Raw genomic sequence first — 18,722 nt, forward strand, 5'->3', positions numbered from 1 at the left:
AGATAAAAAGATAGGGACTTAAGGGACATCCTTACCTAATACCTCTTGAAGGAGTACAGAAATCAAAAGCCCCCTTGTAGTTTGATGGAGTAGGAAACATAGGATAAGAGGTAGAGAATGATGTCGCACCATTTGCGAGGAAAGCCAAGGAAAGAGAAGAGAGAGTAGATATAGCCCCATTGCACTTGATCATATGCTTTAGACATGTCCAATTTAATTGTCACCTCATCCTTGATTACCTTTGCACTTTTTCATGTATTGAATAATTTCATGGGCAATGATGATGTTATCTTGTATTTGTCAGCTTTTAACAAAAACAGATTGGTAAGGGGAGATAATGGTATCAAGGTGAGTCCTAAGTCTGAATGCAAGGAGTTTAGCCAAAATTTTGTAGAAGATAGTACAAAGACTGATTGGTCTAAAATCCACAGGCAAAATGGCATTTTCCTTTTTTGGGATGAGATTGAGAAGGGTATGATTAGTTTTGGGGGGAAGAGTGCCTTGTAGAAAGAAAGACTCAACAAAAGATATGATGTCATTTTGAATCAGGACCCAAATTTTTTTTATTTTTTTGGAAAATAATTGCTGAAAGACCATCATGACTAGGAACTTTGTAAGGTCCGATACTAAAAACAGCATTCTTAATTTCTTCCAAGAATGGTGTGTCCACGAGACAGTGACCATCATTATCAGATAGAAATGAAGGGAAGAGGGGTTCAATGAAAGAATGATCAAGAGGATTGGATGAAATGAACATTGAGGAAAAATGGGAGGAGAAAACAGAGGCTATAGCATGTAAATCAATGACACTCTGACCATCAGAGTTCCTGATGGACTATTGGTATTCCCAACTTAGTGGATACATTGAACCTCACCCCCAAGAAAACTACATACTTGTTCTAAGACTTTGGAACTAGAAACAAGAAAAATAATAAATATGCCTAGGAATATGAAAAGCACAAAATAAAGCCAGCCTCTGTGGGGCCAGTTTGACAGCTCCAAATAATGCACGTTTTGGGCTGGTTGGGTCTAAAGTGAGACTTAATTCTTGCTAGGCCCAATAGGTAACTTGGGCTGGAATTTTTTGCTGGTCTGGGCCTTTGGCTGCTGCTGGGCTGTGGGCTTGGACTGGGCCTTTAGCCGAATATATTTTTTAGCAAAATTATGGTCTGGCCTCCTTGGTACTGATGGATCAGTAGGATGTTCTGCATCAACTCTCCCGAGTGAGAAACATTCGTCCCCGAATATAAAAATGACATTTATTGATCACAAAGATCCGAATCAATGCTCTTAAAATTATCGGCGTGGATCCATGTGAGAAATGTAGGTGGGTGAACCATCCATTTAATGAGAAACTGATGATAACCTCCACCATTGCGAGTCTTAACATACTTATCGTCCACAACATCTTCAATATGTTCTTTGGGAAGTGCTTTAAATTGTGGAAGTCGAAGAGATTGCTCGATAGCAGCTTCATTCAAGTGATGAACCGTGTAAAGTGTTAAATCAGCAACATTGAACACTTTCTAATCAAACAAGATCTCCTTCGCCTTTGCTACTCCGTCCTCTTCTAGAGGATATTGTGATGTTGTCTCCCATTTATAAAGCATTAAAACAAAAGAAGATCCACAACTGCTCACAAGTCCAAACAAGAATATATGAGTCTTCGTGTAAGGTATCTTCCCATTTTTAGTTTCTTGTAATTTCATTTATGTTCCAATGTAGCTAACTCCGGATTGGACTCCTCTCCTTGGAGCGCATGCCCAGTGAGGCATCCAACAGTTGGACTGTGCCTCACACCCAATCAGCCATCGGGATGTGTGGGCACACCTAAGGGCTCAGCCATTGAAAGCCTCATTGAGCAATCACTGGGCAATGCCCTCCAAGGAGAGGAGCCGAATCCGTTAACTCCCTAGCTATGAGTGCAGTACAGTCTAGCCCAATTCTGATCCATATATTATGGAGTTGTGTTCATCCATGAGCTTTTCACGTTGATTTCATAAAGCATCTTCTGAACACAGCCCACCACTTCCCCCCCCCCCCCCCCAAAATAAAAAAAACCCCTTGTTGTAACTTGTAAGGACAAGCAATTTTCTTCACGATGCACGGGAGGCTTATTTTTTTATAGAGCCATCTCTATTTTCGCTGACAATATTCATTAACAGCACCTTCTTGTGGACATGGCAAATTTATATCTGCACAGTTAATTAGCTTCAGTTGTTGGAACAAAGATTCCAAAGCTCAACTCTTTTTGTTTTTTTTTAACCGAACTAACAGTTCATCCAGTGATCTCTTCCCATCAAACATTCTACCAGAACATGTTTTTCAGTTCTGCTGGTGTCTTGACATTTTCTTGTAGCAGCAAACTTAGTTCAGGAATGATAACTAATCTAGCACCAAATATTATCAGAAATATCAAATACTTAAACAACACAATATAGAAGAACGTATTGAACCTGCCATAGTTCTTTCCTTTAATATGTATGGGGTGAAAGACCCTTAAACCAACATGTTCATTTCTGCGTTACCCATTATGCGAGAGAACAAATGCAAAACGGGAGAGAAATGAAGAAGTTTCAGGACTGACAGAAATTCAAATAGAAGCTTTCAGGAGCAAACCAATTTGGTTTCAAGTTACTATGGCCTTGGGTCTTCATCACCGAGGAACTGCAAAGCCTATGTAATAAACAGAATGAAATATAGAAAGAAAATCAGTACTAGAAAAAGTTTCACCTAATGACAGGATCAAAGTCCGAATACAGGTACCAAACAAGTTGGAAACATAAAGGCCAAGATGGGGACGACAATACAAAAATTCCAGGTGAAAATTAAGTCGGAAATCAAGAATACATCATGTACTAGCTACGATTTTTTGAAAATATTAGAACCAAAGTTGACTCTTAAAATGCACAAGAAGCCTGATTGTATTGTTCGACTGCAATTAGAAAGACAGGCCATGAATTTTACAAGTTCCTGCTACAGGAAAATACTTATCAATCAAATTAACTCCCAGTTTGCCAAGTAAAGAAATTAAAAGGTATGATGTGTTCAATCACTAGCTAATCTTCAGAAGCAAGTGGATAAAGATTTCTTGTTTCACAGTTGTGCCAAACATCAGTCATAGAAATAGATTATAGGTTGCTATTAAAAACGTCATCCTGGTGATGGAAATAAAAACGCGATAACAATATGAAATTCATTATGAAGGAACAAAAAGCACATGCAGTGCACATAGGAAGAGAGAGTAGCTTAATTAATTTGAAGCTGAACGGGTACAGGGGCTGTTCAATTTTCTATACGCAATGGGCTAGTGGCTTCTTTATTAGTTCAAACTACAGAGAAATGGAGCAAAGAAATTGAGTTGTAAGACTTCTCTATTTCAAACTCAAAATATTTCTATAGTATGATGTTTCTTCTTCCACATCGAACAAGTTCCTAATGAGTTATGAATTGGCAGTACATAAAATAAAGCCATGAATTTATGTGCCTAAAGGACACGCATTTGACCCAATCCTTCCCTGTGCTTTGGTATGAGCTGGATTCATTGGATCCTGATTATTATCACTAAGGAAATGGCAATCCTAAATATGAAGGAACATCCATAGAGTTGTACCTCCCCTCAACTAAGCTCCTGATTCAACTCACAAGTAGGCCTGTAAACGGATCGGATTCAGCTTGGTTACGGATCGGATGTAATCGGATTCGGATATTTCCTGGTCGAATACGGATACCTCTAAACGGATTCGGATGGATTCGGATGCGGATCAAATTTGGATTTTCGATCATCCGTTTACACCTCTGCCTTGTGTAACCTGAACCTTCCTCCCCCTAGTGGATACAATTCACTCTCAATTCATAGTTTTAGATCATGATTCTCTTCTCCTCATATTCTAGAACTTGTTGAATCTTCAAAAACCCTCTACGATCGTTATTTACTTAATTTTTTAAAATTAAGTATTCGGATTCGGATTTTTATCGGAGTATTCAAATTTTTTTCCAGATATCTCTAATCGAATACGGATGCCCCTAAACGGATACGGATGTGGATCGAATTCGGATTTTCGGTTATCCATTTACAGCCCTACTCACAAGTGCCGCCCCAACTGAACATCAATTAATTAATTAAAACTCTTCATCCTCATTTTAGAAAGCTCCTCATGCAACTCCTTAGAAATCCTTCCCCAACCCCCCACCCCCATTCCCCCCTCCCCAACCAAAAAAAACGGATAGATAAAGGATGGGCATTATTTGAGTAACTGGTAATTTTTTTCACTACTAAGGAAGAAGAGTACAAGGATGTCAGAGAAGCCAGAAAAGAGAGAACAGACAACAACAGACTTCAAGGTTTAACTCTTGAACATAGTAGTCAAAGCGTCGCCTAGGCACCACTTAGGTGTCTGGGTGGAAAATCTGGGCCAAGGCAAGCTGTCGCCTAACTGCCCAAGACATTTCGGTGTCGGCAGCACATGCTTACCCCTGCGACTCGACTCCCCCAGCCCCGATAAGAAGGAAAGAACAACAAAAACGCTGCCGCTCCCACCGCTAGCGCCATAGCAACAATAGCAGCAACGTAATAAGTAGAAGAAGATGAAGATTGAAGGAGGGGGTGGAGGATGAATAAGAAGATTGAAGAAGGAAGCAGTAGCAGTGGCAGCCACAACAATTGTCGCCGACGAAGACAATTTGCAGTGGCCACCGCCACGTCACCATTGCTACCATAAAAGGGAAGTAAAAAAAGAAGAAAGAGTAGGGAACATACATGTTTGAGTTCCAGCACTGCTGCCACTCCCTTCAATGTTAACGCAGCCTCATCGAGAACAGACAGCTACAAAGTTGCGATTCTTTCGACGTTGTGCAGAGAGCATGTTTCTAGGAGGACCAATGGTTTTTGCTCCGCAATTCAACCAGGATTTGATCTGAATAGGTGAATCAGTTAGGTCAAAATAGTGTTTTTGGTCAAATTAGGGTTAGGGTTTGATGTGTGGGTTATGTGAAGTTGGTGTAGGGGAGTCTATCAATGAAGGTCCTGAGATGTTTTGATGGATGGAAGTGTGTAAACTTGAATGGGCAGCAAACTAGGTTTAGGGTTTCGGGTGTTTTAAAAGTGGAAATTGAAGGGATCTAGGGCTTAGAGTGAGGGGATTGGAACCAGGTTTGGATCGAGTGTTCCCTAGGGGGAATACAACACTTGTCCAGCTTTGCGTGAGGTTCTGATAATTAAGATGGGCTGGGCAGAAATTAGCGTTTGGGGTTTTGATTTGAGAAGGTGAGATTTTGGATTGAGTGTTCCAAAGGGGTAGGGGAGTAATCGATGTAAGTATGGACAAATTCTGATGGTGGGTTTGGTCTGTGCAGGTTTTAAGTTACGGGAAACTTAAAAACTAAAGGGGGAATGCTAGGGTTGGGGCTGTAGAGGGTTAGGAGAAGAAGTGGGGGGGGGGGATGGGGAATGCTTCCAACTTACTTGTAGTTGCAGAAAGTTATTGGCAGCAGCTTGTTGTTGACGTAGATTGAATAAAAATTGAATCTTTCACTGAAACTAGAAAGTAGAACTTGAAGAGAACCACCCGGGCTTCACACTGCAAGGTGTTGATTGGATCAAACACCAATTCCACCAGCCTTGATCAAAGACAAGACAATCTTCAAAAGAAGAAGACAAGTAGCAGCAGCTTGCAAAGCAGATTTAATTTTCAATAGTGGAGTTGTGACTTGTGAGTGCTCCACGATTTTCCTTGCTTATATAATGGCCCAAGGGCCTTATTCCTATTCAGCCTAGGAGTATGAAAACTCCTAGCCAGCTAACACTACTCCACCTCCCTTTCTAAATTCGTGGGAGTATGGACCCAAAAGATAAAAAGAAAAATTACAATAATTAAAATGGTGACTTAAGTCACTTAAATTGAACCACTGATTCAACTAGGTTGCGCCGGTTCAATTTAAAAACAAAAAACACTTTAAACTACTACTACTTGGGCAGCAGCTTCTTGTTCCTCTTCTTGCGGATGTAGTGCTTCAGCTCTACATCACTAGTATTTGTGGAAAGATCCATCGAGAATGCCCTCAATGCCCCCTTTCTTTAATAAGATATTTGTTTACCTTATTTTAATATATTAATACTCTACTCTATTATAACCAAAAAGAACATGAGTAAAAACTAAAAACTTAATGTATAAGGCTTTCAAAGTCTTTTTCAACATTTTAAGATTACAATGATGCCAAATCTTACGAGAATACATTAGAAAATACTAAAACGCCTAGGGCACCTAGTCGTCTAAGCGCTTAGCTGGCCCTCGAACACCTTGGATCGCCTAGCTCTTTGACAACTATGACTCTCTGAGAAAAAGTAAACACAACTATTGACATCTTTGCAATTTAGCTAAAAAGTTGGCCACACGAAGCCCACTATTGGGTTAGGGTGTTCAGCCTGGCAGAAAGGAAGGAGCCTCTGTAAAGAAATATGAAAAATTCAAAGGGAGACCACCCAAACCCTGAATAATCATCTAACAATTATGGAAGAGGCTCCCTTACCTACAAAGCTGTAAAATGCCAGAGAAATGACTAATCCAACTCCAAGTAGAAGAGCAAGAACCCTAAATCTTTCCATTCTAACAGGCCCTGAGTAGACAAAAGCTCCCCTGCTCCCAAATTACCCCTCAATGCTCGCTTCAATGCCTAAATATTCAAGACTCTCCAGAAAGCACTATTAACATTTGGATTTAATGGAATTCAGTACAAGGGAAAACCTGGTATACTTCCATGGAATTGGTTCTAGAGACTTCATATTAGACCGTCATAATAATGTTTGCTGAAAAGCTCCAAAGGCCTGAACATCTTCATGGAAAAGTGTCAATGAACTACCCAGATTTTTTCAACTACCTCCTAAGTAGTGAAAAACTGTCCCTGAAAAGCCTAAAGGTTTTTAAATATGCCCCAGCACATTACCCCTTCAACAATTCTCATGATTCTGATATAGAAATCCTTCCATCATTTGGTAAAGCTCACAAGAAATTAACACAATATTTTGTATCACATAGACTTCATCTCATCAACCATTCCCAAACAACAACCAACTCCAAAAAAATTATGAAAATAAGTCACAAACTGAAGACTATCAAACCATATCCCACAGAGGGAGGTGAAGTGCAGTAACATAAAAGGAATCTTACCAAAGAATTATTGACCAGGAAAGATATCAATAATTTGTACAGACAATGGTAACGAGATAATTTCAAAACTTATTGCTGAATAAGAGATCAATGATGTATCTTGTAGCTATAAGCCTATAATGCATGTCATGGATATGGTTGAAAGAATAATACTTCATGAATTTGATTGTACCTTTTTTATATATATAAAAAAGCATTTAAACAAAAGAAGATCCACAACTATTCACAAGTCCTAACAAGAATATATGAGTATTCCTGTAAGATACTGAACTTAACCAAAATGCTAAAGAAATAAATTGTGCCTAATAAAAATATTAAAAGTAACTGTGGAAGTTGACATTATCATCTTCTAATAGTGTTCTTCACCATCTCCTCTCGAATATTACCAACAAAATACAACATGCCCAACAAAATCCAAGGGACAAACTAACAAAGGGAAAGGAAATCCCTGGAGAACTAAGAAATATTCCAAAAAAGAGTTGAACAGCAAATATTCTCTCAATAAAAGTAAGAGGCAATAGTTTCTTAATAAGATGTCCAGAAATCCTAGGCTTGATGGACTTTTTCCAATTCCAAATTGATTGAGAAAACTGAGATGCATTTATTGCCCAGATAGAACCAGAGGGCCTTGTCACAACGGCAATGCAAGTCCTATACCATGAAGTAGAAACAAACATGTCAGAATAACGAATTTGACATTAAGTAGGACGAATCCATTGTTTCTAAACATTAAAACACTAAATGATTGGCATTCCTCACACATCAATGTTATTGGAGAAACCCTATACGGTCAATTATTCTAGTTTTGAAAATTAATTGAAATTACTTCCATCAAATAAACACAGCAATTCAAAAAGCAACAGAAAACAAACAGTTAAACTGCTCCAAATATTCAGCATTGATTAGAAACCATAAAAGCATCAAACACATATAAGTTTTAGAAGATACCTTGAGAGAGCCAACTCCAGCAGCTTGAGTCAACGGCGATGATGGATACGAGACGAGTAGAAGCGATGGCACTGTGAAGTGGCATCAGAGACTCCACGCTTCCTAACGCCATAACCATCCTGAAAGTAATCGGCGAGGCAAAACATGGAAATTATTGACAACCGTAAAGAACACAATTAAACACATGCTTAGGGTTTTACAGTCGAAGGAAGCATCGAGTTTACCTTGAAGCACGAGGATTGGTTCCTATGGAAGGAAGGGAGGTGGAATTCATGGTAGGTTTGGGTGAAAGGGTTTTAGGGACTAAATTTCGGGAACGAAATGCAGCAGACCTAGCACCCGCCATCGCTGTTCTACAAAGCGAAGCCATCGCCTCACAGGATGAGAACTAACAGACGAGGGAGAGGCGCGACTAGCCGAAACTCCTTAAACCCCAAGGGCTTTGGTAGAGATGTAAACATTTTCCAAAACCAGACCCGGTTTAGTCTTTGATCGGTTAAACCACCGTTTTTTTTTTTGGTTATTGGGAGCTTTACATATATAGTTGATAGAAGGGGAGGGGGGGGGTCGAACCGGGGAGGGGATAAGATACCAGCAAAGAGACTCGAACTCGAGACCTCTTGGTGAACATGGGTATGAAACGCACCACGGCTCACCAATTGAGCTAAGCAGTTGTTGGTCGCACAGCGCACGCTGCCCTTGCACCAAGACACAGAAGCATGCGTAATGACCACCGCAAGTCCGCAACCCAGGAAAGATGGAAATGACCAGGGATGTGACGATCATTTCATGTGTCCCTTGGCGGTGTCGAGTGGTGTTCTCTTTCTCAAAAAGTTCAAAACAACTAAAATTTAGGAAACATAAAAAAATAAAGGGTAATTTACACATATCACCCCTAAGGTTTGACAAGGATAATTTTACCCCTTAGTTTTGAAAATTTCTACATACCCCCCTGAAGTTTACAAATAATAACAAATAAGCCCATTTCGTCAGTTCATGACTAATGGTGTTAAAAATAAAAGGTGAACTGACAAAATTACCCTTGCAAAAAAAGAAAAAGAAAAAAAAAAAACCTGCAACTCATCTTCCCCAATCTATTTGGGGAAGATGAGTTGCAGGTTTCAAAACCCTTTCAACCCTTAAGGAATTTAGGGTTTCAAGTTGGGGAAAAACCCCAAATCAAAACCCTTTTGTGTACCTGAGATACTCACTGCCATTGATTCCTCCCTCAGCAACGCAGGCTCACCAGCCCTGCTATCGACTTCCCCCGCCTTCTAGGCTGCAAAAAACCCCCACCGCTACACAAGGTCTTCCAATTGGCTTGCAACTGATAGGCCGTCCATGAGCTAAAGCTTCAATCTTGCGTTTGGCTTTTGCAGTGGAGGTACCACATCTTATTTGACTGAGATAATTTACGAGATGCTGTTTGTGAAACATTTTGTAACTTAACATTCCATCACTTCTTTTTTGCAATTGAAGAGCACACATTTAAGATATAGCATGTCCTTCAATTTTTAGGAGCTATCTGCAGATTCTAGGAAGCGGCCCTCTACCTTTTATGATATTCTGAAGGGGAATTAGAGCACTTTAGAACATTTATGCACTGTGCCAGTTTCCTCTCTGGAAGGTTGTCTCACATAATCATCATAAGTTTGAAGTATCTGGTCATTCTCCATCGGAGTGTGAGCACAAAGGCACTTGTATTTCACAAAGTTTGATATTATAAATGCTTGGATGATCCATTCCTCAGTGTGCTCTCAAATAATCTGTTTTCTGTTGAAAATTCTAGGATATGTCCTATAGAAAGTCAATAATTGATCCCTCTTTTGGGTTCTACAAGGTCGTGGCTTGGTGCAACAAGGGGAAGAGGGGCGCCTAGTCAGGGGATTAGGGGTGGACGATGGCAGCCAGTGGCGCAACTGGCTGCGGCACATCGGTACCCATTGATCGCTGAAGAGGGCCCGAGCGCTACTGCTCCCACTGGGGCTTTGGTCTCGGTGGGCCAGGTGGAGGGTGTGGTCCTTGAGGAAGGGGTGCTTGCTATGGGTGGTGGGGCTGCCCCCCTTCCCTTAGAAGAAGGGGAGATTCCTTGTGTAGAGGTGGGGGGTTTTTGCAGCCGAGAAGGCGGGGGAAGTCGATAGCAGGGCTGGTGAGCCTGCGTTGCTGAGGAATCAATGGCAGTGAGTATCTCAGGTGCGCAAATGGGTTTTGATTTGGGATTTTTTCCAATTTGAAACCCTAAATTCCTTAAGGGTTGAAAGGGTTTTGAAACCTGCAACTCATCTTCTCCAATCTATTTGGGGAAGATGAGTTGCAGGGTTTTTTTTCTCTTTTTTTGCAAGGGTAATTTTGTCAGTTCACCTCTTATTTTTAACACTGTTAGTAGTCATGAACTGATAGAATGGGCTTATTTGTTACTGTTTGCAAACCTCAGGGGGGTTACGCAGAATTTTTCAAAACTAGGGGGTAAAATTATCCTTTCGTCAAACCTCAGGGGTGGTATGTGTAAATTACCCAAAAATAAATTTGATGAAAAATTAGAAATTACTTGGGAGGAGGAGAACTGTGACATGTGGATCACGGTTTTAAGAATTGGGAATTGGATTGGTGGGATAAGATTGAATCGTTATCCCCTCCAATTCGTTGTTCCTCCAATTCCTCACATAGGGGCTGAAATGACCACCCTACCCCCTACCCGAAAACACTGCCCAAGGTGGGATACACTCCCCCCCTATTAGAGTAATTGGAGAAATTGGAGGTGCCCACGAATTGGAGGTGATAATTATTCGATAAGATTTGGATCAGAATTGATCGTGTGACGACTGATTTTTGGGTCAAAACCTTGGAAGTGGGTTTTCAAATCTAAGGACCAATTTTTTATTTTAGGGTTTTCAAAACAATTGCAGCCACCTTTGGTTTCTGATGAGCCATAATTTACCCCCAACCAGTCTCCAAGCAACACGTGTCATACCAGACCACATCCAACATGTTCACCCGGAACTCGGGTCGGGACATGACCTCAGGATAAATTAATCTCGCCAAGGAATGGTTAATTAACCTAACCCAACCATGGACCTCGGTCAGGTCAAAATCACACTTCCTGTGTGACTACAGTCATGATTTCGGCATGACCCTAGTTGATACACGTGTCAACGAGAGGTCGTGCCACCAAGGATTACATGAAATCAATACTATCGTCTAAGATCAAGAAAAGCTTGGATATCGTATATAATCCAGAACCTATAAATAGACACACCCAACCAAGGTAAGGGGACTGAATTCATTCTTTCTTGCTCAAGTTCTTTAACTTGAGATTCCTATCTGTTGCAAGCTCTGACTTAGGCATCGGAGTGTACTAACCGGCTCAGGCCGGCACTTCTTTGTCTTCTGTTGTTTACTTGTGCAGGACGACCCGACCAAGTATAGAGCAGCTCGAGTCAGAATCTATCGCAACAGTTTCAAATAGTCAAATTACAAATACAAGTAATTTAAAATAAAGTTTTCCTCCACCAATAGAGGACAGAACACCCACCATCTTAGGCTTCTCAAATCCCTCCTAAGATTTTGGTTTGTTCCAAAATATCCTCTCGATATCCATTCCTGCCCCTCGGTGAATGGGCTCGGTCCTTACAAAAATGCTATCCACTTTCATTGTAAGAATATAAGTTAATGATTAATTTTTTTTTGGTAACAAAGTTAATGATTAATTTACAACTATCTTACTTTGGAGTCACATTTTACTCACATGGTATGCTCATTTTCGTATTGAAATTTGACTACTCATATCATCATATGAGTAGAGAACTCACCAAATGTCTTAGCAATTAGTGTTATAATGGAGAACATGACAGTCTCATCATCAACAGTTTTGGAAAGTTAAGGAAGTGAACTCAATTAGTGTAAAAGTTAAAACACATAGGGTGAGTCATACGATTGAAAGACGCCACCAAAATAAAGATGCATGGTCCATTAGGGGCTCCTAGATCTATTTAACAGCTTACCAATAGAAAAGGTTCCCGGTAGAGGCATGATGGAAATTTTTTTTCCCTATATACATCTATATTTGTTGATACAAAGTATTCTGATGATCCCCATTATCCGAGTCCGAGCTGTTGAAATGGGAATAAGTTCAGTAGCAGACCACGAAACTAGACGATCTTCTCTATCTAATAAATGGAAAGTCCTCTTTGAAATCCCACATATTGTACCTATCCCCGGAGTATGTGTTTCAATAGGAATCAAACAAAGATAGATAAATACAACAGAAACCTATGGTAAAATGCCCGTCTGTAACCCAACAGATAAAGTACCATTGCCTCTCTTTTTTCTTTTTTCTTTTTTTTTTTTGGGGAGGGGGGGTTGTAAAAAGTATAATTTGGCATGGTCTCCACATAATGGCTATTTTTTTTTTACAAAAAGTTCATGGGTTTTCTGTTTTTCGATCTGGCCAGCCCACAGAGAATTGCACTTGTTTAAAAGAAATTAATGGGTGTTTTTGGTCGCCTAGCCCAAAAACAATGGCATCCTTTACAAATTAATGGGCTTCTATTTCTTTTGGATGGGCCCATCTTACATTTTAATCAATGTCGAGAATTTTATTGGTATAACTTCACCCTTTTTGAGTGAATCCCTTGGGTATATATATATTTTTTAAGTGATTCTGCCAACCGTAAAAAGATTCTTCAGTTTTTAGCTATTTCCAAGTAAAGTTTTGAAAAGGGGAAAGGTTTCATGCACGGTTGCACATGGTCATTGAAATCATTCGTCAAATGGGGGGAGGGGGATTTGGTTTTTTCGACTGCCTATGATCTCCATCTGACATTTTGTGTGTCACTGTGCACACAATCTTTGGCCTTTCGAAAATAAGAAAGGATAAAGTTTTCTTCCATTGTGGGTAAAGGAAAAGAACACCCATCCTGGTTCATTATTAATATACCCCCATTGTTCCGATGCCCATCCCAAGGCACCCACTCTTATTGGTGAAGGAATTCCTCCTTCGTCATGGGTGTAGGGAAACTACCTTCAATAAAAAGAAAGTTTTCCTTCACCAAGCGATGAAGGAATCATACAACCATCAATGGCTGGACTTCTTTGCCCCCCATCTACAAATGCTTAACATACCTTTGACTATTGCAGGATACCCTATGGACACTGATTGAAACATCGATCAAGAATTCTCCTTTGATCGTGGCTGAAGTTTTCTTTTGGTCCATAAAATAATAACATAGAAGCAACATATTCCATAGGATGCTTTGCTTTGCTTTGGTAAGGCCATCTACAAAGCTTATCATTTTGATCCAAATAAAGGCTGAGATATATGGTCAAACCAATTATTGATGGTGTGCATCCTTTAGATCAGTTACGTCAAATTTTGAGTCACATCTCATGTATAAAACGACTTTTTGACCCTTGTATTACTAGTGTTTAAATCCAAGGTCGTAAGTTGACTTTTCAACCACTTTTGAAATATACATCTCAGGCAACTACTATCATTCCTCTAGCCTATATTTACTAAAATTCTCTTACTTTAAACTTCTTTTCTAATACTCCCCTGCTTTTTAACTTTTATATCTCCTTCTCCCCTCATGTTTTTAAATACATGATAGTGTAAGGATTAAACATAATGGTGGAGTGGCCAGAGAATGTGTGGGATGGAGTTTGCAGATGGAGGGGGTGAGTTGAGCTACGGAGAACATGGTGGGGCGATGGCAGTGGCAGGAGGAAGAAGAAGACAGGGAAAGGTGTAAGGGCATTTTGGTCACAATAGGTATTTTACTCACACCATTAACAGATTGGGACTAAGTGAAACTAAGTTTGAAAAGTAAGGGAGGTTTGAGTAATTGTCAAAAATGTAGGGAAAGTTCATTGAATTGTTAGAAAGGTCAGGGGAGGTCAGAATAATTAACTCTAGTTTTTATAATGACAAAGTGATAAGTAGCTTTCAAATTCTTTTAAAAACTCTCATTTTTTTACTCGGCACTTAAAAAACTTTTGAACATAATACAAAGACAATCAAGAGAAGGTTACAAATCCATCCCTGGAAAGAACTCCAAGCTGTAACGGATCAGTCTACCGCTGGCGCCCCTCCCTTGAAATCCACCAAACTATTCTTACGCCTAGATTAGCTGGTTTCTCTAGTGGCCTGGGCGAGCGAGAAGAAGTTTATCCTCATCTATCTGATTTATTTCCAACTCCAAGAAAGCCTCAAAGAAATAAAAAGTCAACTAAGCACTCACTTAATACGTTTTGGGGAAGAAGAAGAGAATCACCCTCTCCCCGCCCGCTACAAGCAAATCGAATCAACATGAAAACGTTACCAATAAAGGTATCATTTAGACAATCCCTAACTACATAGAGCAAAATGTTGGTGGGCCTGGAATGAGAATGAGGGAAATATTAGCTCATTGATCCTAGGAATCATTTTCAGAGTAGCTCAAATTTGGGACAAGGCCCATTAAGGGTTTGAGTTTTGAAGTGAAACTCTCATGAAATCCAACCAAACTATTTAAACCATAACCAATAAATGAATTAATAATAGGTTCAATTTGATTTTGAACCACTTTGATAGGCACCCTAGGCAGGAATAGGCCTAAGTAGAGTGTCCTTTCCCTCCTCCATTAGGTATAACTTTGAGGGAACTAATAAAAGAGATGTGAAGAGCATATACTGATTCTCATTAGGTCTGCAATGGTTGTTGCAAGTCTCTATGGCGATATATATATATCTTCAATTAAGAAAGAAAGGAAAAACACAAAAGATTTTTATTCAATTCTTCTGTATTTCATATTAGTGGACTACAAAAGATCCAACAGAAGCAGGGGAAGATAGTACTGGAAATACAACAGTTGTCCTCTTCCCTCAATAATAAATTTCAATGGATGAGGACTGTTTCCAAAGATACAACATCAGAGTCCGGATCATCCACCCACATGGATAGAGAATTTTCCAGCCCTCATGCTTCTTTATGTGACATCTGTCTGTTCTAAAATAGAACCAAACGGAGTGGTTGAGGCACCGTTACCTCATTTTTTTCAAATATTTTTCTTTTCCTTTTTATTTTACTTTTTCCCGCTCTTACAAAAACGTGTCCAACACGGACTCCACGGTCTCCACTTCCATTCCTTCTCCCAATCTCTCTCTCTCTCTTCCCCTCTTTCTCCTTTGTGTCTCTGCAAATTTAAAGTCGGAGAAAGATAAAATCGCCGCTGCTACTACCGGGCTTAGATCAAGTCGTCTCTACAACTGTCATACTCAAAAAATTGAAACCTCTAGTGTCTTCACATACTAGAACCAACTTATTCATCTCTGTTTTAAGCTTAACGATTGTCACTTAATTTTTTTCTTTTCTTTTTCTCCCTTTTCAGCAAATCAATTAAACAAAAAACGGTTCAAAGAGGAAAACCCAAAAGGGCATCTCCACTTCATCTTTTGGCGAAACTATGACATTGATCAAGAATTCTCCGTCATCGCCAGTATGCTCTCAACAGTTGTTATTTACTTCTTTTTTTCCCTTTCTTTTTATCCCTTTTTAGCAAATCGATTAAACAGAAAACGATTCGAAGAGAAAACCCAGAAGGGCAACTCCATTTCGTCTTTAGCAAAACTCTGGCTTCGATTGATAATTCTCCGTCAAATGCGTTGAAAACCCTCGACATCTCTGTCATCTCGGAGTGCAACTCCACTGTTTCTAGGGATTCCATGAAGTGCACTGTCTCCATAATGCTTGGTTTGTTTCCTTCCGATTAGTTAGGAATGGTGACGAAGAACTAATGGTGAGCAATGCAATCCAGAGAGAATATATATGTTCTAAATAGCTTTCCCATTCTATGTTAATTCTCCATTCTAAGAATCGAAATGCATACCAAACAGAGCCTCAGTTTTACAAAGAAACTCTTTCACCATTCCCTGCCATAACAACTCCCTGAGTTGCTTGGATTAGCTCAAAACCAAAATGAGCACCAGATAAATTCAGTTCATCATTGGGATAAAAAAAAAACCCTTTGTTCATGATACTTGAAGCTTGTAGGAAGGATTGTGAGGTCTTGAGTTTCTGCTATAATCAATGAATATAAGATAATAGGCGAGTTTGAAGACCAACATTTTTAAATCTCTCTCTTTTGCATATAGGCGGATTCTAGGTTTTGTGCTACGAATTATTTTGACTGTCAAACCGATTTACTAAAAAGAGAAAAAAAAAAGGGGGTGGGGGGGGGGGGGTAACAACAATGACTGTTAAGCCCAGAACGGAGACAACATTAATGGAAGAATAATGAAGGTAGATGTTTAAATAAGGGAGCAACAGTTGATGCTCGAGGTTTTTCAGCATGTACAAAAACAAGTTGGTTCTAGAATGTGGAGGCACGCACAAGACAGGAGAAGTTTCAATTCTTCGAAACGGCAATTGCAACAACAACTCAATCTAAGTATAGCAGTTGCAATGGCGATTTTTATCCTCTCCCACTTTAGATGTACAGAGACATGGAGGAAAGAGATTTTTCGAGTATGAAAGTTAAAGAGATGACTTGATCTGAGTCCGGCAATAGCAGCGACGATTTTTATCTTTCTCCGACTTTAAATTTGCAGAGACAAGACGGAGAAAGCGGGGAAGAGAGAGAGAGAGAGATTGGGAAAAGGAACGAAAGTGGAGATAGTGGAGTTCGTGTTGGACACGTTTTCGTAAGTTAGCGGGAAAAAGTAAAATAAAAAGGAAAAAAAAATATTTGAAAAAATGAGGTAACAGTGCTTCATCCACTCCGTTTGGTTCTGTTTTAGAATGGACAAATGTCACATAAAGAAGCATGAGGGTTGGAAAATTCTCTATCATGTGGGTGGATGATTCGGACTCACAACATCATTCAATGAACATCTACAAGTTTACCAAAAAATCAAAAAACAAAATGAACATGTAAAAGTTGTATACTATACTTAATACTATCCCACACGTCACACAATCATGGAATGAGGTATCGGTATCGGATTGGTAGGATGGCGGACGATACTGATTAAGGATGTCAGTTGGTTCGATTCGATTCTTGTTATTTGGTCTGGTTTATATTTTGATAAGGTGAAATCAAAACCGAATTGGATAGAAAACAACAAAAATCAAAACCGTTTTGCATTCGATACGATTTTACTGGTGTTTATTCAGTTTTCATTATCTGCATGTGTAGTTTGTGGTGCCACTTTTAGGAAACGATAACGAAAATAAGTTAAATACTGATTCCTAGCTGATAAGGGTAATATTATTATATAAAAAAAAATAGATTTTTAATGAAAACTAGAGGTAAAATCGACAGGTTTGAGTCGATATAGATCGATCCAGATTGATATCAGTGGAGATCGATACTATCCCTGATACCAATCTCTAAAACCTTGTCACACACACACACACACACACACACACACACACACACCCACCCATGCATCCACCGAAACTATTAATGCCATGGGAACATGTTCTCTGTCAGGGAGTGTGGTCCTTACATTAGCACGATGACCAATGAGAGCCTACAAAAACATCAACAGGGACAAGATTTCCACCTTTCATAGGGGGTGGGGCGATAATTTAACCCCATGTAGTATTTAGATGCAGGTGCCACACTTTCAGACAAAATCCTGTCCCCTAATGCTATTCATAATACGATTATTTTTCCATGCCCTCCACCCACCCAATGTAATCTCCTCAAGAAAATAGATGATAGAGAGGGAGTGAGAGATGATCATATAACAATTTTACATTAATAATACATCTATGTGAGAATCACCTAAGAAAGAGGGTTACACATATCACTTGTATTGTCCCTCTTTGTGAAACAACACCCAATGGGGTGTATTACTCTATCTAAACTCTTGATTTGGACACTTTAATCAGTGATGACGTATGGCAACTCTAATAATTAGACACATGTCCCCAGATATCATGAATGAAACGAACAGAGATGACACATGTCACTCAGAAAATGCAACGCATTTCCCCAACTCCCAAGTGCTAGTGTCCTCTCTTGGACAGACAAGCGAGAACCCATAAGACCATGGCCCACAACCCATGACCCACGGCCCATGCCATCTCTAACAAAAAGACAAAGTAACCATCAAAGACACGGTCACCTTCAAAGACTTTAATGGTACAAGATTATAAGCAAGCAAAACTGATTAGTTTCTCATTTTGTTTTGAGATCTCTAGTGGCCCAGACATCATATATCGGGTCCAGAGTCCAGACCCGTTAGATTGACCGACCCAATAACCCCACTAACCATTACCATTAGTCATGGATCCAAGAAGTCAAATCTTTGCTAATGGGGAAAGAAAATGATCGTCAACGGTGGCCGTCTACCACGATAATGGGGGTGAAAGCCGAAAGGCACGTGAAAAACCGTCAGTGACGGTTCCGCATGTGGACGTTATTGACCGTTGAGGTTGTGGTGGTGGTGACCGTTGGAGCATTTGACTCTCAGTCAGATCTTAGTTAGCATATTCCAATGAATCAATTGGTGAATCGGGTTGGAGCAGCCGAATTCGGATCCTTTTCACTTCACTGATTGTTCCAATATCTAAATCGGGACCCACCAACCAGGCCCAGCCCGGCCCGGCCCGGACCAGCCAATCCT

The 18,722-nt window shown here is 39.8% G+C and overlaps 1 protein-coding gene and 1 long non-coding RNA gene across 3 annotated transcripts; one reads left to right on the top strand and one right to left on the bottom strand.

Moving 5' to 3' along the window:
- Positions 1-2,545: 2,545 nt before the first annotated feature.
- On the bottom strand, positions 2,546-8,506 carry LOC122661129 (protein NONRESPONDING TO OXYLIPINS 2, mitochondrial-like). Of its 2 annotated transcripts, none has more exons than XM_043856449.1 (3): positions 8,339-8,506; positions 8,115-8,233; positions 2,546-2,676 (listed from the first exon to the last, which is right to left on the bottom strand). In XM_043856449.1, exons 1-3 carry the CDS (start codon positions 8,482-8,484, stop codon positions 2,657-2,659), a joined length of 285 nt encoding a protein of 94 aa, XP_043712384.1. In that variant the 5' UTR covers positions 8,485-8,506; the 3' UTR covers positions 2,546-2,656. The 2 variants fall into 2 exon arrangements, with proteins under 2 accessions (XP_043712384.1, XP_043712383.1); XM_043856448.1 differs by lacking the exon at positions 2,546-2,676 and adding an exon at positions 7,643-7,817 and having other exon boundaries at positions 8,339-8,505.
- Positions 8,507-9,466: 960 nt separating this feature from the next.
- LOC122662669 lies at positions 9,467-9,950 on the top strand. The gene is made up of 2 exons (XR_006333071.1): positions 9,467-9,498; positions 9,633-9,950. It is a non-coding gene; the product is annotated as an uncharacterized LOC122662669 (long non-coding RNA).
- Positions 9,951-18,722: the final 8,772 nt, after the last annotated feature.

Source organism: Telopea speciosissima, chromosome 5, assembly GCF_018873765.1.
Source record: "Telopea speciosissima isolate NSW1024214 ecotype Mountain lineage chromosome 5, Tspe_v1, whole genome shotgun sequence".
Classification (NCBI taxonomy): domain Eukaryota; kingdom Viridiplantae; phylum Streptophyta; class Magnoliopsida; order Proteales; family Proteaceae; genus Telopea; species Telopea speciosissima.

Excerpts from the sequence above, each read along its gene's own strand:
- LOC122661129 (XM_043856449.1), bottom strand. The coding sequence starts at position 8,484 with ATGGCTTCGCTTTGTAGAACAGCGATGGCGGGTGCTAGGTCTGCTGCA. Across the intron at positions 8,234-8,338 it reads ACCAATCCTCGTGCTTCAAG|GATGGTTATGGCGTTAGGAA; the intron begins GTAAACTCGATG and ends GATTACTTTCAG. Across the intron at positions 2,677-8,114 it reads CTGGAGTTGGCTCTCTCAAG|GCTTTGCAGTTCCTCGGTGA; the intron begins GTATCTTCTAAA and ends TTTATTACATAG.